This window comes from Xyrauchen texanus, chromosome 6 (genome assembly GCF_025860055.1).
Source record: "Xyrauchen texanus isolate HMW12.3.18 chromosome 6, RBS_HiC_50CHRs, whole genome shotgun sequence".
Taxonomy (NCBI): Eukaryota; Metazoa; Chordata; class Actinopteri; order Cypriniformes; family Catostomidae; genus Xyrauchen; species Xyrauchen texanus.
The window spans coordinates 21,827,889-21,853,879 of record NC_068281.1 but is presented as its reverse complement, the minus strand read 5'-3'; the positions used below and the strand labels follow the sequence as shown (position 1 = coordinate 21,853,879).

Sequence of the window (25,991 nt, the reverse complement as noted above, 5' to 3'; positions counted from 1 at the left end):
GTTCTGATAACGACTTTACAAATTTACAAAATATGTACAAAGTATCTTAGCTTCTGCTTTGCTGTGAAAGTGTCTGCAATACTGTACTTCCCTCTAGTGGACAGAGCAGCACTCAATCACTAACTAACATTAATGAATATTCTGGGTTCATTACAAGTTAAGCTTAATCTACAGCATTTGTGGTATAACTCTCTCTCTCTCTCTCTCTATATATATATATATATATGGGTTACAGTGAGTCACTAATTTTAATCTAATTTTAAGAGTTTGTTGACACAACGATGTAACAACATAACTCTCAAAACAGTAATTTAAACAGCTTTACAGCTCAAAGAATACACATTTTAACAAAAGAATAAATGCAAGTGCCTTAAAAAAAATTACAAGCTTTACATTACATCCTTTAAAAATGGTCCCCATTCACTTCCATTGTAAATGCTACACATTAAACATAATAATTTAGGCTCATCCCTCCTTTTCCTTTTTCCCCTTAAAAAAAAAAAAAGTGGGACGAGACTAAATTATTTTATGTGATATTTAACATTATGCCACAACAGCTGTCAATTGAACTTGACTTGTATTGAACCTGGAATATTCCTTTAAACTGAAAAATGTGGATATACCACAATGATGCCAAACACACTGAGTGCCATCAAATTTGCCTATTTTGAGTATTACCTAATTTTTCACACTTGAAGTCGCTTGAAGGGGAAACCGCGAGCCAGAGTGGAACTCTTGCTCACTGGTGGCCTGGAGACGATTTTTTTTTAAGACATGATTTTCAATCACGTTATACATTTAAACTTAAAAAATTAGGAATTTAAGACATCACAGCATAATTTTCTGTAAAGGTGATTTGAAATGATGTTTGTTGTGAAAAGCACTATAAAAATGATGACTTGAAGTGGCGCACATTTATAAATCACAGTAGCCTACTTAAAATAAATGACAACATTTCAAAATATATTATTTTAATAAGAACACTTCTTTTAAATAATATTAAATTAAATTATAACAAAACCACAAACACAACTTTAAGGTTTTCTACAGCTAATAGCAGGGAAAAGCAATCTTTTTAAAATAATCTTTCCCAGCACAGCAGTACACAACCATTAAATCAAACTGACAATTTTATTAGCGCTAGATAGAGCTTTACATGAAAGATAAAAGTGATTATGTCTAAAGTTATCGCTTCGTGGGTCCATCTATAAAATCAGTGCTTAATATTAACCCATAAAACCTTTTTTGTGTAATCTCAAATTACCTTTAAGATCATGTAATACGATCACCACCCTGCATCAAATCTGTACATATTAATTAATTGTAAATTCATCAGAATAGTACTATCCACCACACCCAACTACAATGCACAACTTAAAATGGCTTATTTCTTAAAATAAACTATGGTTTTAAAATATACAGACAAAAATCATTTAAAATCTTTGCCCTGTTCAAATTTCAGTGCATGATCAAGCAAGGCAGAGACAGACATTCGTCTCTACTTTTGATGATTCATTCATTACAGTAGTTTTCTGATTTGCACTGACTTTCCTTTTATAACAAACCCATGCTCAAGTTATTATTGCACATATGGTTGAAAACCCCTAAAGGCTCATGAAAGAAAACAATACACCATGAATCAAACATTTAAAAATAATAATAAAAAAATTAAAATAATAATAAAAAAAGATCCCCACATCTTGCGTCCATCAAAATATACTTGCTGGGTGGGTTACATTCCTGCAGTTTCTATGCACTTTTGCAGTAAGCAGAAGTGTGTGCCTGATCCATACACAAATTGCCAGGGTCTGCTGGTTCAGTCGTAATTCAAAGACTGAATATAATAAACTGAAAGTCTATTTCCAAATGGTGTGCTTAGATACTAGCATGTATCGTCTGTATCAAAACAAGGGAGGCAAAAATAGGTGAACAGAGAAAGTGACAGAATGTGATTTAAAGTAAAGCAACATATGGTTACTAAAAAGTCACTTAAAGAAATAGTTCAGCCAAAATGAACATTCTCTCATCATTTACTCACCTTCATGCCTTTCCAGATGTGTATGACTTTCTTTCTTTTGCAGAACACAAATGCAGATTTATAGAAAAAAAAAAAACTCAGCTCTGTAGGTCCATACGATGCAAGTGAATGGTTGTCAGAACTTTGAAGCTCCAAACAGCACATAAAGTCAGCATAAAAGTAACCAATATGACTCCAGTGGTTTACTCCAAGGGATCTAATTGATTTTGGATGAAAACAGACCAAAATATAACTCGTTTTCCACCATAAATCTTGACATCATCAGTTCTCTTTGGCGATCATGATTTCAAGCTTGATTACACTTCCTAGCGATTTGCGCATGCGTGAAGTACTAGGAAGTGTAATCAAGCTTATAATCACGATAGTGCCTAGAGACTGCAAAGGCATGATGTACAGTGAAAAAGTATTTACTTTTTGGACTTTTCTCACTCGAAGCCAATTAGATTGCTTCAGAAGACATGGATTAAAACCACTGGAGTTCTATTGGTTACTTTTATGCAGGATTTATGTGATTTTTGGAGCTTCAACGCTTTGATCACCATTCACTGTGGACCTACAGAGCTGAGATATTCTTCTAAAAATCCTTAATTGTGTTCTACAGAAGAAACAAATTCATACACATCTGGGATGGCATAAGGGTGAGTAAATGATGAGGATTAAAATTTTGGGGTGAACACCTCCTAAATAAATATTAGATTTATTATATAAGTATTTGATACCAAAATAATTCTGTCAATACAAAGTCACGTGAAGAAGAAAAGTTGAAGAAAATGGGACAGACTCACCATGATACCACCACTTTGTTTTCTTTGGATTCTTATTACATGTCTTTACATAAAAAGAGTTATCTGGAGGACGTCGCTGTAAAGAAAACAGCTCATTAAACAACAATAACAATTAATTATTCCAATTAATAACATTCCCAATTCTGATAAGAAAAAAGTCTAAGTTTACCTTTTCTTTGCAGCTAGACAGCATGCTAATAATGCTTAAACAAACAGACTGCACAGACAGAGCTGGTGACCAGTCCTCCGTTAATATAGATAAACAGATGTGACCATTGCTATACACGTGTGGATGAATAGGTATATTCTCTCCAGTGAACATTACCTAAAAATTAAACAATCAATTGTTACACAATTGTTAAAAGACAAAAATAATACATTTCAAAAGATTCAACATTTACCTGAGGTGAATCAAAAGGATATCGACCACTGAATTTAAAAAGGAGCTGAAATTTCTCTCCCTCGTAAAGAGTGCCTGGTGCACCCTCCATATCTATGAGCCACCTGAACAAAAAATGGGTGTATTGATGAGAATACTTTCATTGAATACTTAACCCATTCAAGATGTACAGAAGACAAACAGGTTTAAAGAAAGTAAGTTGCCATGCAAGTGGTCAAAATATGTAATCCAGTATCTACTGAACTGACTGCTTTGTCTAGTAACGGTGCTTCACCTTTAAACATATCACAATAACTTACTCTGTGATTGTGTTCTGTACACTTCTCTCGTTCAGTGTCATTCCAGGTGGTGGATCACTTTGCAATGCCAACAATTCCTTTTGTAATCTTCTCTGTGAAGAGAAAATAACTTCAGTTAAAGCATAACTGGCAGCAAAAAAATAAATAAATAAATTAAGAGAGAGAGAGAGAGAGAGAGATGTCATCATAGCACGCTATTATTGCATGTCGGTTGCATGTTTACATCAGCCGTCATTCTTCAAATATTATAATACAAAGGCACATATATTTTCTATATGTCTCAGCAGTAGTGGAATATAAACTATCAATCTAAGAGACAGATAGCAGACTGCCAACAACAAGCTGGTCTAACAAATGTGTGGCAATGCTATTGTTGCTAGCGATTAGACATTCAAATTATTTTCAGTTCTAAATGAACTCTACAACATAATTCCATTTTAGACAACATTGGGTATACAGGTTTCATCTTTCACCGCCACAACAGTATGTGATGACAGCAGAGAATTGTTGGACTTCCTGACTAACTGGACGTTAGCTTGGAAAGTAAACAAATGTGCGTACGAAAGAAACAGCTGAATGCCTTGTTTAAACCACTACAGACAAGGTCATCAGAGAAACGGACAGCTGTCGTATTACAGCGACATATATATATATTATATTATATATATTATAAATATTATGATTTAAAAATAGTTGCTTATGTATTTAGGGAGACACTCACCTGCATAGACGCCATGATGGAAAGCCCCTGTAGAGAGGCGATTGGTCGAATGACGTCTGATTATTTTTCTCTTTGTCAGCCGCAAGGCAAATGCATTTACGACACTACAGCAGAGGTACTAGGTGAATGGACTGACATTTTGCTGTTTTTTTATTTATTTATTTTTATTCCAAATGAAAATGCTAAAAACAAAACAAGATATTTTTTTCTTTTATTACGTGTTTAAAATGGTACATTATGCAAATGTGCATATACAAAAAGTGATACATACGCCACGGAAAATATAACAAATATATTATTTTAATGTGACGTTTGTAATTAAGTGGTTGGTTATTGTTGAACCCTTTTGCAAAGAGGTTGTTTAAACACAATATTTAAGAAAACACTTGCTTTCTAAACATGCTTGCAGCCCTTTTAAGATTAAAGGGTAACTAAACACCTGCTCAGAGTCTGACTCCACCCACTAGAAATATTTGGGGCTGAGCGGGGGGGCACCTGAGACTCGTAGTGACGGATTAATTGACAGCTGCTGTCAGACTCTGTTATTATTATTCCTCACACGGTCGCAAGACGACATGTACATGAATCTGGCGTGGTGAGCTGGAACCTGCTTACGTCAGCTGTCACCGCTTACGTCACGAAGTACCGCAACAGCCAATAGGAAAATTCAACTGCAGTAGCCACCGTTCAACCTGAAGAGGGCAGCACTCAGACGTTTTTACACCATATATTGTAGAATTAAAACACTTTATACACAAATGTCAAAAAAATTACTTGAATCAATGACCAGTACTAATAAAGCCCCATGCTTACAGATCATTAACTAAAAAAGTTGGTTTAGGGTTTAGTTACCCTTTAAATATACCATATAATTTTTTTAAGGAAGGCAAAATATCTCTTACTAATGATAGCCCTAGAAAGATGCTAACCAATATTACTTGACAAAGGTGAATAAAATGCCATGTTTAAAACCTTTGCTTGTTATTGTGTTGGGTCTTATCTGAAAATGTAGTGCAAAAAGTTTCAAAGTATTACAGAAAATCATAATTGTTAAAGCTTCCCAAAACCATTGTGAATTTCCAATAGTACCTCAACTAATAACATAGCAAACCTGGGGTATGTGCATGTAGAAATATCCCTTAGTGTCCTTAACTTTCAAAATAGTACACACACACAAACATTTTTTTATTTTGTATAATTTCATAAATTGAATTGAGTAATCTTTCATAAAGATAAAAAACTCAATTTGATGGAATTTTGTAATAAAATTGGCATGTAACTCTTACAAATAGGCTAAAATATTATTTTTGTAAAGTCTATGGAGGGTAGACTTTTTGTTTGACAAATTGATCATTTGTCGACTTAATTTTAGGATTCTATGTAATTGAACAAACTACTTCATACAAAGGTTTTTGTGCACATATCAACACCAAAAAGCAGAATGGAACAAAATACATTTAAGAACAGCTGATTTTATTCAACAACTGACGAATGATTACTGCTGACAATCACAAGACTTTTGTCTGTCTGATCCACATGCAGGAAAGTTATAACATATCTATTTCAACACATTTTAAACTTGTTAACAAGGAGATAAATAATAAATGACAAAAATTGTTTGGTTGACTCAGCCAGTTAACAGGAGAGCCTTACTGCAGACATCTTTATTTTGCAGTTTAGAAATAATATAGAAGTTAATACTGGGTTACAGCAAAAAATAATGAACAGATAAATGGAACAAATGACCAAAAAAAAAGTTAATACTCTTAAATTATCCTAACTCAATACAGCATACTATGTTGGCAAACTTAAAAGTATTTAAAAGCAATAAAATTACCCAATGTTTTTTTTTTTTTTTCATATTTATTCTGCATTCAGATGTGTTTATGAGTATATACTTGTATATTTAACAATCTAAGAAGTTTGCAGCCATCAGAAGCTCCAGTGCTATCTCTGGGGCAATGGGAAATTCTGGGATTTCTGTTGAACTATTAGTATAGCGGACTTTGTATGTGAAATACATGCACACTTTAGAAAGGACGTGAGAGGGAATCTCTCGAAAGTTGACTTCATTTGTTTCATTCTCAGCAAACTGGCCTGAAACATAGAAACAAAGCGATATTACTATCGGTTTAATTATGTAATTAAGATTAAAAAATACAAATAAAAGAAACAATGTGAATCAGTACACACTAAAAATCTCTAAAATGTCAAATAATATACTTTATAATCCACCAATCAGCCACAACATTAAAACCACCTGCCTAATATTGTGTAGGTCCCCCTTCGTTGTGCCAAAACAGCGCCAACCCGCATCTCAGAATAGCATTATGAGAATATATTATTTTTACCACAATTGTACAGAGCAGTTATCGGAGTTACCATAGATGATCAAACCAGTCTGGCCATTCTTTGTTGACCTCTCTCCTCAACAAGACATTTCCATCCACAGATCTGCCGCTCCCTGGATGTTTTTTTTGGCACCATTTGGAGTAAATTATAGAGACTGTTTTGTGTGAAAATCCCAGGAGATCAGCAGTTACAGAAATACTCAAAACAGCCCATCTGGTACCAACAATCATGCCACGGTCCAAATCACTGAGGTCATATTTTTTTTACCCATTCTAATGGTTGATGTGAATATTGACTAAAGCTCCTGAACCATATCTGCTGATTGTTGGTGCCAGATGGGCTGGTTTAAGCATTTCTGTAACTGCTAATCTCCTGGAATTTTCACACACAACAGTCTCTAGAATTTACACCGAATGGAGCAGAGAACAAAAAAACATCGGCAGTTCTGTGGACGGAAATGCCTGGATGATGATAGAGGTCAACAGAGATTGGACAGACTGGTTTGAACTGACAAAGTCTACGGTAACTCAGATAACCGCTCAGTACAATCGTGGTGAGAAGAATAGCACCTCAGAATGCTATTCTAAGATGTGGGTTGGCACTGTTTTTGCAGCACAAGGGTGACCTATACAATATTAGGCAGGTGGATTTAAAGGAGACCTATTATGCCCCTTTTTACAAGATGTAATATAAGTCTCAGGTGTTCCCAGAACAGGTCTGTGAAGTTTCAGCTCAAAATACCCCATGGATCATTTATTATACCATGTTATAAATGCCTCTTTTTGGGTGGAATCAAAAACACGCTGATTTCGTGTGTCTCTTTAAATGCAAATGAGCTGCTGTTCCCCGCCCCCTTTCCGGAAGAGGTCTGTGCCTTTAAAGCTCCTGCTTCAGATGCTACAGCAACAACAAATCAGAACCAATATGACTGACAGCGTAATTAGCTTTGTTCAGGCAGGGCTGGACTGGGAAGAGAAATCGGCCCGAGATTTTACTTAACAATGGCAGCTCATTTTAGCTTATCGCAGCCCATTCGGCTCGTTTCGCGTCCGACCCATCCGTCCACTCGGTTTTCCCCATGGCCAGTCCACCCCTGATCGGCCCCAAAGTGTGTTGGCCCACCAGGAAAATGCCCGGTATGCCAGATTACCAGTCCAGCCCTGAGATCAGCCATACATGTATGAATATGTCTCCGTGAATACAATCAGAGACAATGGTAACTGACAGTAAGCGTTTTCGGGAGTAAAATGATTTGTAAAAACATAGGGAAATTTAAGGAAAATTTCCTTCAAAAAAAAAACTTGTCCTCTGCGTCTCTGATGCCGGGAGTACATGAAGACTCTTATGTTCACTTTTACAGCCAACAACAGAACACTTATTACGCTTACGTAATTACGACATTATTCTTCTCACTGTATCTGCTCCAGCGTGGAAAGAAATCACTCAGGGGAGGATACAGGATGGTGTCCATCACCAGTCGTGGGCGAGGCCTGCTAAAACGTGACGCCGCTTTACAGCAGAAACGAAAACCATTCATTTTGAAAGAGGAGTGGGTGGACTTTTAACATTGTAGGGTGGTTGTGTACACATAATGCCAACTCACATTTATGTACAAACCATAAACCATGTAAAAGTGAATTTTGCGTACTAGGTCCCCTTTAATGTTGTCGCTGATCGGAGTAATTAGATAGCACCAAATAAACCATGCAGTACTGATCAGTTAAAATTTAAATTGCATTTATAGATGTAATACATTTCAAATTATTCATACATATTTTATTGATTCCTTTGGTAGAAACTACTCACCAGGACCACTAAGCATAGCTTTGATTGTTCCAGAGGTCAAAGCATGTTCTCTCTTCACAATAAACTCATGGCCATCGGATGAGATCAATTTCACGTACATAGCATCTGGCCCTTCACAGCCACCATAAGTCTTTTCTTCACTGTCTAAAATGGGTATTTGATTAAAAAAAATAAAAGGTATTTGATTATACACACTAAACTGGATCACTGTACTTATAATTGTTTCACTAACAGTCATAATCTGTCTTTGAAACCATGTAATTATTTATCCAAAGGGATAGTTAACCAAAAATAAAAATTCTCACATAACTTACTCACCCACATGCCACTCAATTATAAGATAAAGATTTTTAGAAGAACTTCTCAGCTCTGTTGGTACATTCAACTTTGGAGCTCCAATAAGCACATAAAAGCAGTATAGAAGTAATCCATACGACACCAGTGGTTTAAGTGGTTTAAAGTGTGGGTGAGAAACAGTCAATATTTAAGTCCTTTTTACCTATAAATTCTCCTTCCTGCCCTGTAGGTGATGATATGCACAAAGAATGTGAATCACCAAAGAAGAACAACGTTAAAGTGGAGATTTATAGTAAAAAGGACTTAAATATTGATCTGTTCTCACCCACACCTAACATATCAATTCTGAAGACATGGATTAAACTACTGGAGTGTTGGATTATTTTATACTGCCTTTGTGCTTTTTGGAGCTTCAAAGGCACAATTCACATGCATTGAATGGACCAACAAAGCTGAAATATTCTTCTAGAAATCTGTGTGTTCAGCAGAAGAAAGTCAAACACATCTGGGATGGCATGAGTGCGAGTAAATGATGAGAGACTTTTTATTTTTGGGTGAACTATCACTTTGATAAAAACTTTGGACACACTGAATTATCACTAACGTTCCTCATACCTCCGATAGTATTTTTATGTGGCACGTATCTTTACAAAAGATTAGTTTATTTCTTATTCTGATTTTGACCATCCAAAAAGTTGCAATATATTCTGAAATGTTTTGAGACATCCTGTACTGCTGGGAAGTAGCAAACCAAACTGGAGATAGAAAGATGATACATTTTTCTACACACACTTTCAGTTCTTACCCATTGTTACTGCCTTCTGTCTCCCTCTGAAATTTTAAACAGAAATTAGCAGTGAAAACCCAATAATATAATGAAAGCTTAGTAACAGCCTATGGCATGCATAAGAGGAAAATAAGCTGTTAAAACCCAAGCAAGACCAAAAACATCTTTGTGATGTGATGTGATATAATATACTATACATATCATATCATATCATATCATATGATATAACAACCCTACTGGTCTTGTGGGATTCAGGGCCATGCATGTAGCCTACAATAAATAACAGGCAACCTGCTCAAGCACTCTGATCAAGTCGTCTTTTTCATAAATATATAATCGGGTACTATTCGTACAAATCAAGACCACACAAACACAATGAAACATACGCTTTAACTACTCACCTTTCAAACGTCAAACTGATCTTTTACGACTTAAGACAGATTTCCCCCCGTTTTCTCTCAGGTGGCCAAAAGCTACTGCTACATCTGTTGTGAGTGCCGACAACAGGAACCAAATCTCGATCACAGAATCCGCTTCCGTTATAGAGATTACAAATTAAAAGTCCTCGCTCTTTAAATCCAAACCACATCACTGCAGAAATATCTTAAATGTGTGTTGTACCGGTTTAAGTGTTCTATAATATATATTTATGACATAAAATGTGTAATTTATAATTTATAATGAATTAATCCACACAATTTAAGAGGTTTTCAGATTCAGATTACACGTCTCCCACGTCCCACGTGTGTGATCCAGGACCAAATAGTTTCCGGGTTTTCATGGTGGTCTAGTTGTCAGTGGAAGTTGTTACTCCAAGTAATTCCTAGACAATGTATCAAATCGGAATTTTACACGGACTGCGGCGTCTTTCAAACAATCAGCAACATTTCATTAGAAACATCTGTATTCGTTCGACGTCAAACAGCTGTGAAAATATTTACAAAGCTTTCCACACTTATGCTGCGCCTGTGAGGAGCCACGATCATTTGCTGCATGAGATCCGAAGGTCGTTTTTAAAAGTCCATCTACAAAAGGTAGCCTATAAAAGACATTTTAACGCTCGTTTGCTTGTACTAACTAAAATCATACGTACACACAGTTCAAAGGAAAATAAACTAGAATGAGATGCTTCTTGAGTTGTGTATAAATGTGCCACCCTAATGATTACATTTGTTTATAGGTTCAACCAAATGTAGCTGTTAGATGCTATGCGTCCTCACCAGTCCAGCCTGAAGATGGGGAATTGATTTACACAGGCAACCTGGGCAAAGCTGTTCTTGGTATATCACTTTTGTCAGACACAAAGACATACTATTTTCATAATAGTACACACACACTATACAGCTCTAGGAAAAAAAAAAAATTAATTAAGAGATCCTGCAAAATTATCAGTTTCTCTGGATTTATTTTTTATAGGTAGGTGTTTGAGTAAAACAATTTTCTTTGTTTTATTTTATAAAGTACTGACAACATTTCTCCTAAAGTCCAAATATAAATATTGTCATTTAGAGCATTTATTTGCAGAAAATGACAATTGGTCAAAATAACAAAATTATAGAATAGTGCATAGAAAACAAGTTAATTTTTAAATAACAAAAGATTAATGTGTTAACTTAGGAAGAGTTCAGAAATTGATTCTGCTCGATTCCAGCCATGCTGAAGCACCCCCAGATCATCCCCTCCAACTGATCATCTAATGGTTAGACAGAGACCTGGTGAGGCCTTCAAGACACAGTGTCTCGCACCCACTGTGAAATGTGTTGTAAGAGCTGTGATGATCTGGTGGTGCTTTAGCAAGGCTGGAATCGGGCAGATTCATCTTTGTGAAGGATGCACGTATCAAGCCATATACAAGGTTATTCTGGAAGACAACTTGCTTCCTTCTGTTCTGACAATGTTCCTCTGAGGATTGGGTTTTCCAGCAGGACAATGGTCCATGCCACACAGACAGGTCAATCAAGGTGTGGATGTAGGACCACCGGATCAAGACTCCGTCATGGCCAGCCCAAACTCCAGACCGGGAACCCCATTGAAAACATCTTGAATGTGATCAAGAGGAAGACTGATGGCCATAAGCCATCAAAAAAAGCCAACCTGCTTGACTTCTTGCACCAGGAGTGGCATAAAATCACCCAACAACAATGTGAAAGACTGGTAGAGAGCATGCCAATACGCATGAAAGCCGTGATTGAAAATCAGGGTTATTCAACCAAATATTGATTTCTGAACTCTTCCTAAGTTAAAACATTAGTATTGTGTTTTTTAAAAATGAATATGAACTTGTTTTCATTATCAAGGTCTGAAAACAATAACTTTGTTATTTCGACCAGTTGTCTTTTTCTGCAAATAAATGCTTTAATTGACAATAGTTTTATTTGGATTTTGGGAGAAATTATGTCAGTAATTTCTAGAATAAAACAAAAATATTCATTTTACTCAAAAACATACCTATAATTATTAAATCCAGCGAAACTGATCATTTTGCAGTGATCTCTTAATTTGTTCCAGAGCTGTATATATACAGTGGGTACGGAAAGTATTCAGACCCCCTTAAATTTTTCACTCTTTGTTATATTGCAGCCATTTGCTAAAATCATTTTTTTCCTCATTATTGTACACACAGCACCCCATATTGACAGAAAAACACAGAATTGTTGACATTTTTGCACATTTATTAAAAAAGAAAAACTGAAATATCACATGGTCCTAAGTATTCAGACCCTTTGTTCAGTATTTAGTAGAAGCACCCTTTTGATCTAATACAGCCATGAGTCTTTTTGGAAAGATGCAACAAGTTTTTCACATCTGGATTTGGGTATCCTCTGCCATTCCTCCTTGCAGATCCTCTCCAGTTCTGTCAGGTTGGATGGTAAACGCTGGTGGACAGCCATTTTCAGGTCTCTCCAGAGATGCTCAATTGGGTTTAAGTCAGGGCTCTGGCTGGGCCATTCAAGAACAGTCACAGAGTTGTTGTGAAGCCACTCCTTCGTTATTTTAGCGGTGTGCTTAGGGTCATTGTCTTGTTGGAAGGTGAACCTTCGGCCCAGTCTGAGATCCAGAGCACTCTGGAGAAGGTTTTCGTCCAGGATATCCCTGTACTTGGCCGCATTCATCTTTCCCTCGATTGCAACCAGTCGTCCTGTCCCTGCAGCTGAAAAACACCCCCATAGCATGATGCTGCCACCACCATGCTTCACTGTTGAGACTGTATTGGACAGGTGATGAGCAGTGCCTGGTTTTCTCCACACATACCGCTTAGAATTAAGGCCAAAAAGTTCTATCTTGGTCTCATCAGACCAGAGAATCTAATTCATCACCATCTTGGAATCCTTCAGGTGTTTTTTTTAGCAAACTCCATGCGGGCTTTCATGTGTCTTGCACTGAGGAGAGGCTTCCATCGGGCCACTCTGCCATAAAGCCCCCACTGGTGGATGGCTGCAGTGATGGTTGATTTACTAAAACTTTCTCCCATCTCCCGACTGCATCTCTGGAGCTCAGCCACAGTGATCTTTGGGTTCTTCTTTACCTCTCTCACCAAGGCTCTTCTCCCCCGATAGCTCAGTTTGGCCGGACGGCCAGCTCTAGGAAGGGTTCTGGTCGTCCCAAACGTCTTCCATTTAAGGATTATGGAGGCCACTGTGCTCTTATGAACCTTAAGGGCAGCAGACATTTTTTTGTAACCTTGGCCAGATCTGTGCCTTGCCACAATTCTGTCTCTGAGCTCTTCAGGCAGTTCCTTTGACCTCATGATTCTCATTTGCTCTGACATGCACTGTGCGCTGTAAGGTCTTATATAGACAGGTGTGTGGCTTTCCTAATCAAGTCCAATCAGTATAATCAAACACAGCTGGACTCAATTGAAGGTGTAGAACCTTCTCAAGGATGATCAGAAGAAATGGACAGCACCTGAGTTAAATATATGAGTGTCACAGCAAATTGTCTGAATACTTAGGACCATGTGATATTTCAGTTTTTCTTTTTTAATAAATGTGCAAAAATGTCAACAATTCTGTGTTTTTCTGTCAATATGGGGTGCTGTGTGTGCAATAATGAGGAAAAAAAATGAACTTAAATGATTTTAGCAAATGGCCGCAATATAACAAAGAGTGAAAAATTTAAGGGGGTCTGAATACTTTCCGTACCCACTGTATATACAGGTGAAACTCGAAAAATTAGAATATCGTGCAGAAGTTCATTAATTTCAGTAATTCAACTTAAAAGGTGAAACTAATATATTATATAGACTCATTACAAGCAAAGTAAGATATTTCAAGCCTTTATTTGATATAATTTTGATGATTATGGCTTACAGCTTATGAAAACCCCAAATTCAGAATCTCAGAAAATTAGAATATTACATGAAATCAATAAAAAAAAGGATTTTAAATACAGAACTGTCGGCCCTCTGAAAAGTATAATCATGCATATGTACTCAGTACTTGGTTTGGGCCCCTTTTGCATTAATTACTGCCTCAATGCGGCGTGGCATGGATGCTATCAGCCTGTGGCACTGCTGAGGTGTTATGGAAGACCAAGATGCTTCAATAGCGGCCTTCAGCTCTTCTGCATTGTTTGGTCTCATGTCTCTCATCTTTCTCTTGGCAATGCCCCATAGATTCTCTTTGCTGGCCAATCAATCACAGTAATACCATGGTCATTGAACCAGGTTTTGGTACTTTTGGCAGTGTGGGCAGGTGCCAAGTCCTGCTGGAAAATGAAGTCAGCATCTCCATAAAGCTTGTCTGCTGAAGGAAGCATGAAGTGCTCTAAAATGTCCCGGTAGACGGCTGCGTTGACTCTGGACTTAATAAAGCACAGTGGACCAACACCAGCCGATGACATGGCTCCCCAAACCAACCTAGACTGTGGAAACTTCACACTGGACTTCAAGCATCTTGGATTGTGTGCCTCTCCATTCTTCCTCCATACTCTGGGACCTTGGTTTCCAAATGAGATGCAAAATTTGCTCTCATCAGAAAAGAGGACTTTGGACCACTGAGCAACAGACCAGTTCTTTTATTCTTTAGCCCAGGTAAGACGCTTCTGACGTTGTTTGTTGTTCAGGAGCGGCTTGACAAGACGAATACGACATTTGAAGACCAAGTCCAGGACCCGTCTGTGTGTGGTGGCTCTTGATCCAGTAACTCCAGCCTCAGTCCACTCCTTGTGAAGCTCCCCCACACATTTGAATGGCCTTTTCCTGACAATCCTCTCCAGGCTACGGTCATCCCTGCTGCTTGTGCACCTTTTTCTTCCACACTTTTCCCTTCCACTTAACTTTCTATTAATGTGCTTTGATACAGCACTTTGAGAACATCCAACTTCTTTTGCAATTACCTTTTGAGGCTTTCCCTCCTTGTGGAGGGTGTCAATGATGGTTTTCTGCACAACTGTCAGGTCAGCAGTCTTCCCCATGATTGTGAATTCAACTGAACCAGACTGAGAGACCATTTAAAGACTCAGGAACCCTTTGCAGGTGTTTAGCTGATTAGAGTGTGACACTTTGAGCCTACAATACTGAACCTTTTCACAATATTCTAATTTTCTGAGATTCTGAATTTGGGGTTTTCATAAGCTGTAAGCCATAATCATCAAAATTATATCAAATAAAGGCTTGAAATATCTTACTTTGCTTGCAATGAGTCTATATAATATATTAGTTTCACCTTTTAAGTTGAATTACTGAAATTAATGAACTTTTGCACGATATTCTAATTTTTCGAGTTTCACCTGTATATATATATATATAGAGAGAGAGAGAGAGAGAGAGAGAGAGAGATTAATGCATAAAACAAGAAAATACTAATTGCCAATGGGTTAAGAATAAAAACTTTGAATTAAATGTATTTCTATCACCCCATTGGCAAATAGTTTTTTGTTGTAAAGTAAAATCTTTGTTAGATTCACAGTTCCCACCCTCCATGACCTTTCCAGGCATTTGTGACTACTAGATACAGATTTTTACAAATTATATTGATTCGGACCAATTTGTGAACCATTTAAGCTAATTCGTTGAAAAGAACTGACTAAAAAGAAGGATTCACTGACAAATCTGATATCACTATGGCTCGCGAGCAAAATTTCCTTTACACAAGAGCAATATCTAGCTCATGTAGTATGTTTGAGAAGAGAAAAGCTAGAAATATATATATTCACTCTTGAAATTTCCATTTAATTTTCAGTCCTGGAAAATAAAATTTTAAAATTCCCTGATATTTCCAGATTTTCCATGACCGTGGGAAAACCCGTAGATTGCTTCTCAAGATAATGTATCTTGTTTTAAGGATGTTTTGATGCTTTTATATGCAAAACAAGAACATTTTAATGGAAAACCACCAAATAAATCAGACTATCAGATGTGTTTGTGTTAATCAACTTCTCTTATTTATAGGTGTGAAGTTTTTCTCCTATTCCAGCAGTATGTTTAGCCTCTGTGTGATGCCATACGTCCTCATGAAAACAGGCATTGGTGTGAACAGTTTTGCTCTGCAAGTGGCATTTTGCGGCTTTATAGGTTTCTTCACATTTCTGACCCCTGTTCTCCTTCACGTGATCACCAAAGGATACGTGGTACGCCTATACCATAACAAAGAGACGGACATGTACACAGCCATCACTTACAGTGCCCTTCTACTGGAGAAACGGACTGTGTTCCACCAAAGTGATGTCAATATTCCTGACGTGAGCCGGATGTTCACCAGTTTTTATGCCAAGAAACACTCCATGCTGGTTAACCCAATGCTTTTTGCCTTGCCCCATGACTACAACCACCTTATGGGTTACGATCGGCCCTTCTCATTTGACACAGACGATTTAAACAAACCAGACAAAAGTTAGCTTGTCTGCTAATCTAGAGAATCTCAAAGCATTTCATCATTTCATTTGACTGTTGTAATGTATAGTCAATGTATATGTCAATGTATATTTGCAGGTGGACTACTACTCATCCTGTATGCTTGTGATGTTGAAACTTTTGCGAAAGTGTAAATAAATTGTAAGTTATATTTACCTTCTTCACATACCCTTTGTTTTCCCTGCTTTTTTCATGATTTTATGTGATAGCAGAACTTCCGTTTCAAACTCTTCTTCATTTACAAAACTACTGGTATTTTCAGAGGAAATAACCTATGACAAGTTTCAATCCAAAAGAGAAATTTTACAATACTGGAGTGCATTGTTGTGACACTTTATTAGAATTTCAGTTATGAAAAGTCATTACAGACAGAGAGATTTGGTGACTATAGTTTTATGGGGATTTTGTACCCTTCAGCTTCTCTTTGTTATTTTGTAGCATTTTCTTGATTGTCCTGTGTTTCTGCTGATAGAAGATAATTTTGCTCTTCAGAATATCCTAGCGTTTGGTACATCTAGGAGGGTATGATGAATATCTTTATTTTTACATCTTATACTATGTATTGTTAGACAACACTTTGCTGAACTATACTGTGTGGTCGGTTCAATGACTGTATTTAATGCATATTTGAAAAATTTGAACCAGTAGCTCATAAACCAGACTTAAATGCGAGTATGGCCTACAATGAAAAAAACAATTTTTTTATTTCAGAGGCTCAAGATATTATTATGGCACAAAGCACACCTCTAATGGGGTTTGTGCCTTCAATATTTTTATAAACCAATTTTGATCTTCAACCACTTGGCTATACAATTCAGAAAATATAGATAAACAAAAATGTGTGCAGTGTTCCCACTTTATATTAGGTGTCTTTAACTACTTTTCCCTAACATTAAAATACATACAATACAATGTACTTATTGTGTAACTACATGTTGTTCTACAAAATTCTCACAAGATTCACATTAGCTGCTACCGAGAATGGGGTAGGTTTAAGGTTAAGATTTGGGTTAGAGTTTCGAGTAAGGGTTGGGGTAGGGTTAGGTTTAAAATTAGTGCCAAGGTTAACAGTGTAATTACAGTTGCAATTAATGTACCTTAAATTAGTCCAACGCATCAACAAGTACATACAATAAGTAGCATACACTGTATCAAATTCTTAGGTATGTAGTAACTGAAGACACATAATATAAAGTGGGTCTGATTTTTTTCCCCCATTATTTTGTTTGAGATATTGATGTTTCATTAAAACAATGCTCTCTTTAATCAGGACCATTACCTGTCTATTATTGGTTCCTCCTGCTCTTCAGGAATGAACATGTGCAATATAACTTATACAGGCATCCCAAGTAAGATGTTCCTCATTCATTTGTGTCTAAATTATGTATTCATTAGTCTAAAGCTTATTGAACTGCTCCATGTATTATGTTTGAGCTCACCACAGCTGTATGGCATTTTTATTTCATACATTACAATTTATATTGCCAAGATATCTAACTTTGAAGTGAGCAGTTGTAATTTGCCCTGTTTTGTTGTTCAGTGTTCACAGTTACTTGTGTTGGAAATCATGCCGTTATTCACTACAATGATTAGCTGTGGTTGGAGTACACACAGCCAGATTTCCCCTGTGAGGAAGCCACACAATAGAACATCTTTACTGAATCTCTCATGTGATTGTGAATACTGTGATGTGATTGTATGTAACGTGCATCAGCAAGACAAACACCCATGAGCAGAGGAATAGTTCAAACGATTTATTTACGATAATAAGTACGTAGTTACTGAGTAAGAATCCTCCGTGGAAGCTCAGCTGATACACAGCAAACTGGAAGGCAACCAACAAATACACGAGACAGGACCAACTAGGCAGAGAGAGTGGGGTTAGTTACTTCAAATCAAACAACAATTCTCAAACACTCAGTCAACACTGAGCAACATTTAACAGTCAAGCAAAGGACATGACACACGAGGAAATTAAAATAGGCATGGACAAACGTGGCAGGTGCCACTCACAGCTGAAAGTTGGCTTGATCAGCGTTACCATGGAAACAATCATGGTTCCCATGGCAACACTGATTCTGCATGCCAGCAGCACCTGAAACACATGAGGAACAAAACGTCAGCATGCTTGGAACAAAACAAACAGGGAACATTGATGTCATGGTCTCGTCAGACAAAAACCCAACCTGACAAGGTGACAGGACCATGACAATTGTGATGCTGTGATTCTTTACTTCATAAACACTTCATGAAACCTTTCCATTATATGTGAGAAAGTTGTTTGGCCCTAAGGGGAACCACCAACTGTAAATTCTGTATCCATTAAAATATAAATTAGATCCATTTTAATGTGATCCTTCAGAAAACAGATTTGTTAATATGGCAAAGCTAGCCTGGAGTCGCTTCTTTGAATCCAGGGCATGCTAAGTGACTCAAGGCAGGCTTCCTAAGCAACCAATTGGCCCGGTTGCTAGGGTGGGTCACATTGGGTTAACAACCTTGTGGTCGCCATAATGTGGTTCTCGCTTTCTGTGGGGCCCGTGGTGAGATGTGCACAGATGCCACGGAGAATAGCGTGAAACCTCCACACACGGTAGGTCTCTGCGGTAATGCAGACGTGGAGGCAACTGAGATTCATCCTCCGCCACCCAGACTGAGTCAATATGCCATATGAATTGGGCATTCCAAATTGTGGAGAAATAAAAAAAAAAAAAAAAAATATATATATATATATATATATATATATATATATAACATTTATATATATATATATATATATATATATATATATATATATATATATATATATAAACATTTATATAATATATGTATATATATTAAAATAAAAGTAACATTAGTTAAATAATACATGATAAAAATAATATTAAAATCTATAATAACATTATAATAGTGAAATAAAATTTGCTATCTTTTCAGGGAGAGGATCAGGTTTGATTTGACAGTAAACATCATTGAAATAATAGTGACATTACATTTTAATGGCACCATGCAAGTGAAAAATTAAGGTAGTGAGAATGCATTTGTTTGTTGTTTTGGACAGATGTAGGCTATTATCAGTTCCGTGTTCTGATCAGATCAAGTGATTCATTGTTTAGTAAATATGATTGCTCTGGAGTTCAAGTAGGATGACATAACAGTAAATCTATGCTTGAAGTGAAGAAAAAAAGCTAAGGTAGGCTACTCCCTTGTTAGAATTAAACTAAATTTTTTTGGTAAATAAATGATACTGTGATACAGCATGTGTTCACAAAATATGCGTATTTAAAAAGAAATAGCCTACATCTTTTATTATTATTATAATTTTTTTACTATACGAGGGCTCTTCAACTACTTTCCTGATGAAAGTTTCCCACCATGTTTATATTACCTTAAACTTTTATTGTACCTCCTCCCGCTCTACTCCCGATTTACAATTTCTCCCGATAACCTCACGATTTTCCGCATCCACATTTTTCTAAACAGGATGTATTAGACCTGCAGGTATTGCCACCCGTACGGAATCATACCGTATCGAATCAATACGGGACGTGATTTGTCTCGTAAGATGGTCAGATGCAGTCACGGCGAAATCGTTCCAGATCGTTAATTTTACATTGATATAAGGGTCATTCTTAGCATTCGGTGCCATTTGAGTCCTCATGACATAATGTGGTATATTTTGAGTAAAAATGGGCTAATACTTGTTTTTAAATGATCATCTTAAATACTTAACCCCCCTTTACCATAGAACACAGTAATATGTACCCAGGGTTAATTAATTAAAAAATATTGACCCTGATTTTAGTGCAAGTAGACTAAACTGCCATGTCCCCAAGTAAGCTTGTATATAACTTCAGCCACAAATATAAGTAATAAAAATCTAATAAATTCGAAATTTTTCAATATTGTTGTATATTCTTATTTATAATATTCCTCAACAAAATATATTTTTTGTTAGTAATACATTTTTAATGCTTAAAGTCTTTAAAATATGTTGTGTCCCTGAATTGAATGTCCCCCCTGTTACTCTGATGGAAAATCCCTCTGAACACCTCCCTTGACTGTTACTCTAATCACATGACTCTCAGGAATTTGAATACTTTTTGGTGGCAAATTCTCTTCAAGAAGCAGAGTAAGTATCACTCCTTAATTCACCCTTTTTTCAATGTTTAAGAATGATTCACTGATGTGGTAAAGCATAACATGTCCACCCTGTTATGCCTATTTATAGTGGAAACTTATAATTGTTTTTAATTTTGAAAATATGGTTAATAAACAGGTTAAAAATCTTCCTCAGTGATCACTGCGCACTAGCTTGTTTTTCATCACATGAGTAGCAATGGCTAACTTTAGCATAAAATGTTCCTCCTGTTACTGTCCACCCTGTTACTGTTTTGCACAGTAACAAGGTGGACATATTGTAACAGAGTAGGTGTAAATGCTAAATAAATAAGTGTTTAAAGCTTGAATTGGTATTATAATTAATTTATTATACATTTATTTGTTATATACCTTCAAGAAAGAGTAGCTTAAATGGTATGCATGTATTTGTCAGGAAATGGCACCGTTGTCTGCTGCAGAAAAGCAGCGACGCTACAGGGCACGTCGTGATGCAGACCCTGAAAAAAGGCAGATATACCTCAATAAAGAGAAGGAAAGGTGGAGAAAGGACAGAGAGGAAGGAAGAAAGAGGAAAGTGTTAGAACTCAGTGACAGAGAGAAGAGAGCACAGAGAAAAACATGGCGAGAAAAGAAGAAAAAGCAGAGAGATTGTACCAGAGCCGGGATAGCATCTGAGTCAATGACTACACCTCCCCCAAGTTCAGACAGTCCCCCAGAACCAAGAAATATCCCACAGCCAGGGCCCTCAAGGTTAAAAGAAAGTTTACTATTGAATGCTTTGTTGGTTAGGTAGAAACTGGAATTAAATTACCTGAGATGATTTTTTCTCTACAGTAATAGGTATAAGAACAACTTACTTTAATGTGATAATTGGCCTTATATCCTATAAATTGTTGTATACAGAACCATTTATCTGTTGTAGTGATTGTAAATTGTGACAATATGCTTCTTGTGTAATAGGCAATATGTTGTTGGAAGGAGAAATGTCCGACAGGGAAGAAGGAGGCTACAGAAGGAGATTGAACAACTAAAGGCCTTGCTGGAGAAGGAAAAGAGAAAAAAAGAAAAAAATCAAGAAAAGGTGCCAGAGGTTGGCAGGAGGGAAAAAATCACCACGTTCTATAGTGAATGCACTGCTGCGGCATCAAACAGTTAACAACACCATAAGGAAAAGATTGTTGTTGCAGGAATCAATAATTGAAGACATCAGAAATAAATACAAATACACCAAGAAGGAACGGGAGAAGCAAATTATTGCAAAAATAACAATTGGAAAAATTATAAAGAAATACAGGCTGCAGAGGACTGCACAGGCAACACTGGGCTTTTCAAAAAAGCGAGGTCACAGACCAGATGGAGAACTGTTGACATTTAAAAGGAAGAAGTCCAACAGATTACCTGCTGAATGCAAACAAAAAGTCAAGACGTTCTTTTTAAGAGATGATGTTAGTCGGATGACAACAGGACGAAAGCAAACTGTTACTCAGAAGAAGAAGAAAAAACAGAAACGTTTGCTAACTGACACAATGAAGAATCTGCACCAGAAGTTCCTTTCAGAAAATGAACATCAGGTCTCTTACTCTTGTTTCTGCACCTTAAGACCATTTTGGGTTGTGATGCCCACAGAAGCTGATCGCGAAATCTGTCAGTGTAAAACTCATGAAAACTTACAGTTCATGTCCAACACCCTGTACAACCAAGGTCTGTTAGCAACAAAAAACCTAGAGGAGATGGTAGATGCAACAATGTGCGATCCCAAATCTAAACTCTGTGCATATGGCGAATGTAATGATTGTCTCGTCTCAACACTTACAATGCTGAGACCTGCCACAAACACAGAGATAGCCCTTACCCAATGGTGTCTGGAAGACAATTCCAAAGTGAACGATGGAGAGGAGTCTGGAAAAAGGTCAACAATCACTGTGAAAAAAATTGTGATGACAACAGAGGATGCACTTGCAAGTGAATTCCATGACATGCTGTTCAGATTTAGGCGGCACATCTTTAATATCCGTTGGCAGTACAAGGCCTACAGACAGCTGAGAGAAAACTTGAAGAACAATGAATGTCTACTACATGTAGATTTCAGCGAGAACTATTCCTGTAAGTATTCTCAAGAAATTCAATCAGTCCATTTTGGAGGGTCCCACTGGAGCAGAAAGTCACCAGTGTCTTTCTGCTCCATCTCACCTTCCAGGCAGCACGATCCCCCGGCTATCTGGGCCCACCTCAGCCCTGTGTTAGATATGGTGAGGGAGCGATACTCTCTGATCAATCGCCTCCATGTCTTCAGTGACGGCCCAGCTACTCAGTACAAACAAAAGCAAAACTTTTACCTACTGTCAAAAGAACCTTTCAAGAAAGGCTTCAACGACATCAGCTGGAACTTCTTTGAGGCCAGCCATGGAAAGGGGGCTCCAGATGGTGTTGGGGGTACCCTTAAAAGATCAGCTGACAAAATTGTCCACCATGGAGGAGATATCCCCAACGCAGAGGCCATGTTCCACCAGTTGAGGAACATCGGCACCTCTGTGAAATCTTTTTTTGTGGGAGAAGATGATGTTGAGAGTAAAGTCAATGAAATGATGGATGTGCCCCCGCTTGTGCCTGTCAAAGGAACAATGAAAATTCACCAAGTCATCAGTTTCTCTACAGGAACAATCAAATACCGGGAAATAACTTGCCTTTGTCAGGCAGACAAAGGTGTCCTCGACTGTGCATGCTATGGGCTGAAGGAGGTGAGCCTGGGAGGAGAAGAAAGCCCACATTGCATTGAAGAACCATCACGCCCTGAGGTCATCATGAAAAAAAACATTGGACAGTGGTGCGTTGTCAACTATGATGGTGAACCCTACCCAGGAATCATCCAGGAGGTTGAAGAAGATGTGAGGGTGAAATGCATGCACAAGAATGGGACCAACAAGTTCTTCTGGCCGAGTCCACGAGAGGACATTAGCTGGTACAGGGATGAGCAGATTGTGTGCCTGATGAAAGAGCCACAACCTTTAAACAAGAGGTCCGTCCAGCTAGAGAAGACAGTGTGGGATTTCATAGAAAAACACCTGGGATGCTGGTTTGTTCAGTAGTTTACTGTTGCTATTACTGTTATCTGTAAACATATGAACTTCAAAAAAGTGTGAATTTTAAGTTATCTAAAAAATGTTTAAGTTTGAATGTTGATGTGGACATGTGTCTTTCTTCATCAGGGGGTGCCAGGGTAAATGAGTTGATGACATTTATTGTTGTTCAGTGGTGTGATGTCCACCCTGTTACCCCTCTGTCCACCCTGTTACCTCTGTGTTGGTTTAAGTTAATAAAATAAGTTCAACAAATGTTATGCATATTTTTGTGGTTAATTTTAGGGAATGAAATGGCAAAATGAAATAATTTAAAAATGGGGCAAAATTCCATTGAAATGTCTTTTTATTCTAAAAGAAATGTGTTAAAATTACCACTGTGCCTTAAAATACAACAACTTTTTTCAAGATAATGCTTGTTAATGAATACTAAGTTAAAATACATTTGCAGGGTAAAGTGAGGGACATGTTAGCTCTTAGAAAATGTAAATATTACAATAATTGTGAATTCAAAACATTTATTAATTGAGATGAGAATGTCCGGTAACAGGGTGGACATTTGGCCTTTGCATGTGTGAAGAATTTGGTCAAAATTATTAAAGAGTCATATCCTGAGCTAGACCAATATATCTTTCTTGTAGTGTAACAAGCCATTCTTCAGATAAAATTATTAAATCATGGAAATGTTTACTTTTTTTTGAAAGAAATTTACCAAGCTGAAATGGCACTGAATAGTAGGAATGACCCATAAACTGGAAATTGTTCATGTAAGGGACCGTCCGAAAAGTCTACACATTGTGCTAAAATGGTTGATTTTATTTATTATTATTACTGAAAAACAGAATGTTCCATAAATGTTCAGTAAGATGTACAAAATTACACAGCTCCAACAATATATGAATAATATCACTAAGTCATAAATACAAGAAGACGAAGGACAAAAATAAACAATGAAAATAAAGTTAAAAAAACAACAACTTAAAAATACATCCCAACAGAGATGTATATGTAAATAAGATAAAGAAGATAAATAATCGAAGAAATACAAATATATACAGCTAGAATGGCAATGATCTGCAAAGCAGTCATTGCTGCAGGTGGAGTATGTTTTTTAACAGAACTCTTTGAAGTAGTTTAAGAAGTTTTGAACATTTGTTTTTCAAATTGTTATTAATGTCCTGACTATACATTGTGATCAGTTGAATGCCACTTTGGTGAATAAAAGTACAATATTTCTTTCAATAAGAGCAAAATCTGTACATTATTCCAAACTTTTGGCTGCCAGTGTATGAATATATTAAAGATAACAAAAAGAAAAAGAAAAAAAGAAAGTCTAATGCTCAAGTATTTGGTAAGTCTTATATTTGTATTTAAAAATAAATAAATAAAGAATAGAATATATTTTCTTACTCTTTGTATTTTATGTCGAAATGGTACAAAACTTGAATGCATGTGATGTGAAATAAGCAAGAGTTAAGTCAAAAGCAATCTGAAAATTATCAGATTAGATTACCTAAATCATGTAATCTAAGAGATTTTGTCATTGATTACAATTTTAGTCATGTAATTTGTTTACAACTATAAGTAATCTACCCAGCACTGGTTAATGCATTATGAAGTAACAAAGAACAATATATACATGAACATTACTCCATATAAATTTTACAACAAGGTTCTATGTATTAATATGTATTAAATGTATTAGTTGTCATGAACGAATTAAAAATTATTACTTACAGCATTTTTAAAAATCTTTATGAATGTTTATTTCTAAATATACTATTGTTCACTGTTGGTTTATGTTAGATCATAATGCATAAGCTAATGTAATGCATACAACTTTTAATGTTAAAGATGCATCAGTATATATTGAATTAGCATACACCCCAATTTACAAGTGATGCAAACGTACTGCTTATTGTTAGTATATTAACTATAGAATCTTACTGTAAAGTGCTACTGTACTTTGAAATTGATACTGGAATGTGTTTGTGTGTGTGTATATATATATACACACACACATATATATATATATATATATATATATATATATATATATATATATATATATATATATATATATATACTGTAATCGACAACCTACAATGTATTCCTCAAAGCACACAAGATTAATTCAATTGCTGGTGGGTGCCATGAGCAGTGCATAGGCATAAGCTGTATTTGCCAGTGTGATATTCATATACAAGATGTATGCTGGAAAGTCAGGGCTTGGTAGAGCTCTTGTCAAGAGGGTTGGGTGTGAGATGGCATATTCGCAATGGGAGCCGTGTTCCAGGCCTGACAAGAGAGAGCAGGTGTCTCAGGACAGGCTGACCTCACAGCTTTGACCCTGGGGGACTATCAATCCAGATCGAATGGCATAGAGGGGGGCCAGGAGGATAAGCATACAAGGTTTAATTAAGGAGCCTCTATATATACCCCACCCCTTATCAA

General features: G+C 36.7%; 3 protein-coding genes across 4 annotated transcripts; 1 reads left to right on the top strand and 2 right to left on the bottom strand.

Moving 5' to 3' along the window:
• Nucleotides 1–984: 984 nt before the first annotated feature.
• Nucleotides 985–4,314, bottom strand: LOC127645552 (ubiquitin-conjugating enzyme E2 W-like). 2 transcript variants are annotated; one of them, XM_052129208.1, is made up of 6 exons: nucleotides 4,244–4,307; nucleotides 3,523–3,614; nucleotides 3,225–3,327; nucleotides 2,993–3,148; nucleotides 2,824–2,899; nucleotides 985–1,896 (listed from the first exon to the last, which is right to left on the bottom strand). In XM_052129208.1, exons 1-6 carry the CDS (start codon nucleotides 4,256–4,258, stop codon nucleotides 1,883–1,885), a joined length of 456 nt encoding a protein of 151 aa, XP_051985168.1. In that variant the 5' UTR covers nucleotides 4,259–4,307; the 3' UTR covers nucleotides 985–1,882. The 2 variants fall into 2 exon arrangements, with proteins under 2 accessions (XP_051985168.1, XP_051985167.1); XM_052129207.1 differs by having other exon boundaries at nucleotides 985–2,899; nucleotides 4,244–4,314.
• A 1,391-nt stretch (nucleotides 4,315–5,705) lies between these two features.
• LOC127645554 (elongin-C) lies at nucleotides 5,706–9,997 on the bottom strand. The gene is made up of 4 exons (XM_052129209.1): nucleotides 9,887–9,997; nucleotides 9,504–9,529; nucleotides 8,402–8,545; nucleotides 5,706–6,340 (listed from the first exon to the last, which is right to left on the bottom strand). Exons 2-4 carry the CDS (start codon nucleotides 9,505–9,507, stop codon nucleotides 6,150–6,152), a joined length of 339 nt encoding a protein of 112 aa, XP_051985169.1. The 5' UTR covers nucleotides 9,508–9,529; nucleotides 9,887–9,997; the 3' UTR covers nucleotides 5,706–6,149.
• A 124-nt stretch (nucleotides 9,998–10,121) lies between these two features.
• tmem70 (transmembrane protein 70) lies at nucleotides 10,122–16,492 on the top strand. Its single transcript, XM_052129205.1, has 3 exons — nucleotides 10,122–10,519; nucleotides 10,666–10,765; nucleotides 15,877–16,492. The coding sequence occupies exons 1-3, from the start codon at nucleotides 10,316–10,318 to the stop codon at nucleotides 16,320–16,322; spliced, it is 750 nt and encodes a 249-aa protein (XP_051985165.1). The 5' UTR covers nucleotides 10,122–10,315; the 3' UTR covers nucleotides 16,323–16,492.
• The last annotated feature ends 9,499 nt before the right edge of the window (nucleotides 16,493–25,991 follow it).